Here is a 7,882-nt window from a genome sequence, read left to right as displayed (position 1 = left end):
TTTTTAAAAATAATATTACCTACCACTTACAAACATTTTATTTATTAACATTTTACACCATGATTAACACACAATCGCATAGTGATTGGAGCATTTTACTCCATGATAAACACACGTATTACTGTTGATAACGATAAAAACCACATTATTTTGTTGGTATGTTTACTCCGTTCGAGTTGTCTAGTTATCTATTTTAGACGATTGTTTTTATCGAAAACTTTTGTGAGTTTTTATTGTGTTTGTGGTTGCATTGCATATAAACGTGTTCGAGAAAGTGCGCGAAAAAAATTTTGAGCAAAATGTCTATTCGACCTGACATACATTCTCAAACTAAAAACACAATTTTTAATGTGTACAATTTTTTTAAAAAGTTAGTAAATGACAAAAATAATCCCGTTGTAGCTACATTTTTTCGAAAAAGTCAGGAAATGACTGCAGTAGCATGTGGTGTTAGTATTGGTACAGTGAAACGAATAACTTCTGAAGCGGCCAAATCGACTACTGCAGAACCCATGGCTGGTCCGTCATTTACATCTCCTCGAAAATCATACAAACGTATTAAATATGCAACCGATATTGATGATTTTGACGTAGAAATTGTTCGAAGAACGGTACACGAATTTTATGATCAAGGTCAGTTTCCCACATCACAAAAAGTTTTAACTGCTTACCAACAAAAAGTGAACAGTTATAAGGGATCTAGGATTTCCATGTGGCGCATTCTTAAATCCTTACATTTTAAGTACAAAAAATGTAATGATGGCCGTAGATTTCTTATGGAACGAAACGATATTGTTGCCATGCGTGTCAAGTTTTTAAGGAAAATGCACGACTTAAGGCAAAATAATGATACTCGTCCGGTCGTATATCTTGACGAAACGTGGGTGAATCAAAACCATTCACGTGGAACAATTTGTCAAAACTCGGAGAATTCAAAAGGATTAAAAGTACCAACTGGAAAGGGCAGTAGAATTATTATTTGTCATGCTGGGTCGAGTGCATTTGGGTTTGTAAAAGGAGCAAAATTAATATTCCTATGTAAATCGGGGGCAAATATTGATTATCATACTCAAATGAACTCGACAATTTTTAAAAAATGGTTCATTGAAATGATGCAAAACTTGGAAGAACCTTGTGTCATTGTAATGGACAACTCTCCTTACCATTCTGTTCAAGTTCAAAACTATCCGAAATCAAATGACAATAAAGCTACTTGTAAAATATGGCTCAAAGAAAATGGTGTGGAATTTGATTCATTTGAAACACTCAGTGAGTTGCGAGAACGGGTAAAACATTTAAAACCGAAAGACAAAAGATATGAACTTGATGAAATTGCTTTGCAAATGGGGCATGAAGTTATACGTCTACCCCCATATCATTGTCAATACAACCCGATAAAATTGATATGGACCCAAGTTAAAAGTGAAATTGCAAGTAAAAACAATAGTTTTAAAATCACAGATGTTGAAAACTTGGCAAATATTGCCATAGAAAATGTTACTGTAGACAACTGGAAACGTTGTGTTGATCATTGCGAACGTCTTCAAAATGAAGACTATATTAAAGAAGGATTCAGGGACCAGATTTTAGAGCCAATAATTTTGACAATTAACCCGGAAGACAGCAGTGAAAGTGAGAACGACGACGATGAATCATTTCAATTGTAAATATAAATGTTATAATTATTGTAAATATTCATGTTCAAATATTATAATTGTTGTAAATATTAATGTAATATAAACACATTTTAATATATATAAATATATATATAATACAATATTATATATTATAATATAATATATATTTATAATATAAATTAATATTAATTTTGTATTAAAATATCAAAAGAAAATGTATATTTTAGTATATTATAATAAATAATATAATTTATAATAAAATAATTATTTTTATTTATATTTTTTAAAAATCAAGCAGTATTCCTAATTGCCGCGTATTGTGTGCAAGTTTGAGAAACCACGGAACACAGAAATTTCGCCGCTGGGTGCGCTACTGTGGAGTCGCTAGTTTCGTGAAACGTACTTGAGGTGGATTTATCCACTTTACATAGAATCATTGATTATAATTTATAAATATTATAAAAATAGTACTTTTTAATCATTGATAGAAATAATAATATCAGTAACCAATTTTCATTCTCCCAACTATAACATTTTATACTCTGTCTAGTGAGAGAACGTAACACATCCAATCGGTCCTGTTTCGTGCATCCCCTCACGTATCACGCTTATAGTTAAAGATGCGAAAAAAATATCGAAATGTCAATATTTTATGATAAAATATCGATATTTAAATTTCGATGTTTTGTTTTGATTAGATGATGACAGAGGCTGGATCCAGAAATTGTATACAGGAAGGGACCTAATCACAGCAAAAAAAAAAAATAATAATAAAAAATATAAAGTAATTTGATAAAAAATAGCATAGAAAGAGCTCAATTACAATGTTATTCAAAAAATTGTCAAAATCAAACTATTTTAATTTTTAAATAAAATTAATATCAAAATCGATATATCGTTGTTTTTGGGAATATTATCAATATATCAATATTGTAAAAATTGATATATCGATTTTCTCATCCCCTACTTACAGTACTCTGACCAGAGCGCCCTTCGACAAGCGGTAGATTACGGAGCGTTAGCGTCGCATCGATCGGTAAATTCAGAGAGTAGGGACCTCGGTAATCCAATCATTCGATCGCCAGTTCGCATGCGCAGAACCAAAGCGTACTTTGGTTAAACTGAGTTTTATAGTCAACACTTGCTCAACACCAACATTTATTTTGTGGAGGTTATAACACATGTATGGTCTACACGGTTATAACATTTGTACTTTAGAAGTTTATTTACACTGTCAGCGGGTTGCGGTATTCAGTTTAACGAGCAACGATCATTTGAAAAGGAATAAAAGGTTTAAAATGATGGGCAGAATCCAAAATCGTCATCAATCAGAATTTAAACGACGCCTGAAACTTGTCCAACCGGCTTTGAATCGCATTATGTCGTTACTCTATCGTAGTTGCTTGTCGCCAGAAAAATTGGTAAGTTCTCAGATTTACATATCTGGAAAGTGCGCGGCTTGGCTAGTTGGTCGCGCCGATGAATTTAACGTGTTTGACATTTTTGTTATGGGTTACAACCCTGAAGATTTTAGTTTTTCTGGGTTCTCAGAAAGTAGCGATCGTTTTACCGCCAAGTACACCCGGATAATAGAAATCCAAACAGACGGTACTGATTTCAGTCCACCTATAACGTTAATATTCTCGGATTTTGATTTTTCGGCGGTATCAGTTTTTGTCAACCTATTCAATCACGAACTAATTTACACCTATGACTGTCCGTGCGATTACGGGAGGTGCACGGTAACTAATAACGGCTGCCTGGAACACGGTGAAGTGAATTATCCACAATTATTTGATTTGTCACCCGATGAAGACAGGCTAGAGGCTTTTCCAGAGTTGAAGCTTCGAAATCAACAGCGTTTATGCAATAATCCACACAATCGTGACAAGTATGTTTCTCTAATGGCTTTTGAACCCAGTCGCGAGAATGAGTATTCTAAGCGCTTGTTTCCCAAAAATTTGACTACCAGTAAACCTCGCGACCTGACAGTGTCATTTTGTGAGTATAAAAAGGTTTGTGGACTCTGTAGTCGTAGCAATTATTTGGCGGCCAAGTATTTTGGTTCTTGGAAACTTAAAACATTCCCAATGCCACATGGTTATGGAAACAAAACAGTTCTTGATCGTAACAATGCGGACATGGTCAGTTATTGTACATGTAAAAATATACCATCAGCATGAGTATTACAACCAATTCGAAGAATCCGGGGTATGTAAATTTAGATTTCTGTCTGCTACCAATTTATATTAACAATTTTTAAATTATGTTATTATCAACTTACAGTGTACAGAATGAAAGAAGGCGAACCATATTCCTATTTCTCAAGAAATCAATAGCGTGATACTTGCAGATAGTACATTGAACCCTGATTTACCCATATTGAATAAACTTTAGTTTGGCTGAAATTCTTTTAAAAATTATCCAAGCAAATTATTCCTTATTTCATTAAATAGGTAATGAAATAAAAATAAATTTTATTTTAATTTAAACTATGAAGATATGGTAAAAAATTATTATTGTACAATTAACACTGTTAAAAAAAAAAAAAAAAAAAAAAAATCAAAATTATGATTTAAAACTACATAAATTTAAAGTATAACTAAATAAAATTATAAATTAATTATTCAAAAATGAAACAATTTAAAAAAAAACAAATTTTTTTTTAGCTTATAACAGGAACATCACAATTCATTTTTTTTATCTAGTTAAAAAATTAACTCAAACTTCTTAAGATTGTTAATTTTTCATATTGTAGATATAATACATAATTTTTTTTGTATTTTTGATTTTTAACTATTCTGGATATAGTATCAAGATTAATGTAAAATTTAACGTTGTTTTATTTTTTGTAATATCTATAGTAATACTTAAACAATAACTAAAATTAATTTTTTGCTTATTTTAACATTACATAAATTACGATGTTTTAGATATAGTTTTTAGTGTTAATGTTATCAGTGACAGTTCAAACGTAGGTACTAGGTAGTATAAGAAATTTTATTTTGCATAGATTTTGTTAGTATGTTGTATTGTTAAAACAATACCAGTTACGACTAAAATATGTATTTAATTATAAAAATTTCATAAGTTCTTAATTAGCCAGTAAAATTAATAACAATACTGTCAATACTTATATTATAATTTATAAGTATTAATAAATTATTGTACTTCAACATTAAACATTTTTTGTTCCTTCTGAATTCTATTCTTTGTAAGTACCTAAAATTAATTAATCATTATTTATACCCAGTAATTTCCATAAAATTCAAACTTTTTCATATCCTAATTAGTTAAACCTAGATTAGGACATTTAATTTTGACTCAAAACTCTACTAACACAACAATCAGTTCATTAGGAATGTTTCTGAATGCCTATTAATCATTGATTTTTTTATTAAAAGTATGTTTAGCTTAAGATAATTTATTGTATTAGTTAAAAAATTACTTTGTATACAATTTATTTTTATATTAATAGTAGTCATTTTATATTTTTATTTTTAAAGAATAATATTGGATATATTAAAAATACATTTACAAATAATAAGTCATCCCAAATTTTTATAAGATAATTTCTAATATGTCCTCTACAAATAAGACAGTTTTAAGACAATTATTTCGTTTTTTATTTTAAGTTAACATAATTATTGTAATTTTTTTTAAATATGTAAATATTTCAATTCAGTTTTTTCTTATAAGTATAATATCGCATTGTAATGTCTTTAACTTACCCAACACTGATAGGTAATATAAATAGTATAGTTTATAGAATATAAGTTGTGTTATCCAATGACTTCGAATTTGTATTCATTTTTAAAAATAATTTTAGTAATACACCATTTTAATGTTAGACTTTTTTTAAAAAAAAACAAAAATCAACTAAAAACATTTTTTAATAACAAAAATGTCTATTTGTATAAATAAAGATAATTAATATTATTAATTGTAGTTTTCATTTGGATTACAACATTTGTAATTAATTTATACTTATCGAATAATAATTATTAACTTTACTATTCACCGCCTGATATTAATGTCATTATACCATTTTTTAACAAGTAATCACTGAAAATCATTGATTTCTTTTTAATACACACTGGATATATGTCCTGTCATCTATATTTTATCATAATGAAAAGTTATTATTTGTTTTTTAATAATAATAAAATTTATTTATATATAAATGGTTAGGAGTTCTAAATTATTTTAAATTTTTATTCAATATGGAATATTTTAATAAAAGTAACATAATTTAATTCACATTTTTTATTTAATTTAATGTGTTGTTAAAATAATACAATACATACATACATTTTCTTGTTTTTTTTTTAAAAAAATTTATTTTTTAATAATTTAAATTCAATATTTTTACCAACAAAAAAAGCCAGTGCAAGTAAAGAAAAGGTAGGATTATAGAGTACAGAGCTCTATGGAGATATAGGAGGTTGATCAGCTAAAGAAAAATGATTATATTGGTGTTTGGTTAACCAAACAAATAAAATAAATTTAACAATTAGGTGGTCGTTAATACTTTGATTGATGACAAAGTTAAAATATTTAAAAAGTAAATTTTTTTTTTTATAAAATGAGACCATTTACTGTCTCATACTTTAGATTCATTGAAAAACATCTTGTACTAGCTACTAAAAGAAGGTAGGTAAATTATTATATTTAATTATATAAATGCATTACAAGTACTTAATGTATAATTATATTCAATATTACAGATTTGAATGTTATTTTACATATTTGTGGCTGTAAAATGTGGGTTGCAGGTATTGGCTTTTCTAATTTTTTGTTCAAAAGTAAAGAAGATTTAGAATTAGTTTTGGATGTATTTAATAAAATAGAATTTTTATTGGATTTCATATTTGAAATGAAATTACTGCCTACAATACATATTTTGGTAAATAATATGGTAAATAGTTCCATGAAAAAATGCTTGAAAATGCTACCTGAAGATAATAGGTAAATTTTATCTACTTAACAAATTCATAAGATGAAAAATTATATTTTTACTATAAATTGATTTAATATTTAATGATTTATTTTATTCACTGTGCAGACGACTATTATATTGTATATATAAAAAAAAAAAATGTACAAGAGTTCAAAAAGAAAAAGTCAAAGAACATACTATTCTCCGAGTAAAAAAATATATTTCAAAATATTCAAAAAGCCAAGAAAATTGTTGTTCAATAGTATTCTAGAAGAAGCAAATACTAAGATTACAGCAAAGTTTAAATAACTGCAGAAAACATTTGAATGAAATCACGGTTTATCTAAATTACTAGCAAATCATACAATTCCCAAAAGCCAATGTGATCTTGTACATTAGATATTTGCAGCATCCAAATTTAAAAATAGTAAAAATAGAAGATATAATGAAAATTGGATACTTACTTTTGTGTCTTTTTTTTTTAAATTAGGTAAACACTAGCCACTATGCTCATAATAAAATACTATTATGATTACATATTTTTCCCTTCTTTTGTTATTTAATTTAGATCTCCTAGTGGTTACAAATTTTTGAGAGATGATAACATACTTCCATTGACATGAGTAAACACAGTTCAAAGAAATCTTTTAGCTATTCAAATTGGTTGTGGTTTTAAAGTTCACTATCAAAACTGAAAAACAGAAAATAACTGTTCTTGTTATTTAATGAAGTTTTCTTACGAAAGAGCATAAATGATAACAGTTGTATTTTAACATATACTGGGTTAGAAGACTATGATATGAAAACAGAAAATAAAATAAATAGCTCTAAAAAAAGCCAACCATAGGTTGATTTTAATGAGCCAAAGTTTAGGAGATAATTTCACTCAACCCATAGCTGTTTTTGTATCAAAAAGTCTAGTAAAAGGTATCAATAAATTATTAATTACATTAATGACAGAAATCCTAAATTGTGTTATATTTTATTATTAATTGATTAATAATGTTTGGTGTTGTAGGTGTAGATCTTGTAATATTATTATTAAAGCTATAATACTACTGGAAAATGCAAGAGCAGAAGTCGTTGCCTTGACTAGTGATGAGGCAACTACTAACCGTACTTGATGGAAAGAACTGAGAATAAGTGTTAAAAAGGAAGATTTCTAAAACTATTTTGAAAATCCTTTTGATTTCAGTAGAAATATTTTTGTTTTTTCTGTTGCGCCTTATTTAATGAAAACTGCAACCATTTATATCAGAAAAAAACAACTGAGGGTATATATTATTTAGTTGAAATTGAGCATTTT

General features: G+C 27.6%; 2 protein-coding genes across 2 annotated transcripts; both read left to right on the top strand.

Annotated features, from left to right (window-relative positions):
* The first annotated feature begins 428 nt into the window (after positions 1-428).
* On the top strand, positions 429-1,667 carry LOC112595261. Its single transcript, XM_025340404.1, has one exon. It carries the CDS (start codon positions 429-431, stop codon positions 1,665-1,667), a length of 1,239 nt encoding a protein of 412 aa, XP_025196189.1.
* Positions 1,668-2,626: 959 nt separating this feature from the next.
* On the top strand, positions 2,627-4,050 carry LOC112595262. Its single transcript, XM_025340405.1, has 2 exons — positions 2,627-3,848; positions 3,924-4,050. Exon 1 carries the CDS (start codon positions 2,819-2,821, stop codon positions 3,818-3,820), a length of 1,002 nt encoding a protein of 333 aa, XP_025196190.1. The 5' UTR covers positions 2,627-2,818; the 3' UTR covers positions 3,821-3,848; positions 3,924-4,050.
* The last annotated feature ends 3,832 nt before the right edge of the window (positions 4,051-7,882 follow it).

This window comes from Melanaphis sacchari, unplaced genomic scaffold, assembly GCF_002803265.2.
Source record: "Melanaphis sacchari strain LSU unplaced genomic scaffold, SCAv2.0 Contig262_pilon_pilon, whole genome shotgun sequence".
NCBI lineage: Eukaryota > Metazoa > Arthropoda > Insecta > Hemiptera > Aphididae > Melanaphis > Melanaphis sacchari.
This window is presented reverse-complemented; position numbering and strand designations above follow the sequence as displayed.

What these genes read in the sequence shown, in the direction of transcription:
- LOC112595261 (XM_025340404.1), top strand. Translation starts at nt 429, where the DNA reads ATGACTGCAGTAGCATGTGGTGTTAGTATTGGTACAGTGAAACGAATA.
- LOC112595262 (XM_025340405.1), top strand. Translation starts at nt 2,819, where the DNA reads ATGTATGGTCTACACGGTTATAACATTTGTACTTTAGAAGTTTATTTA.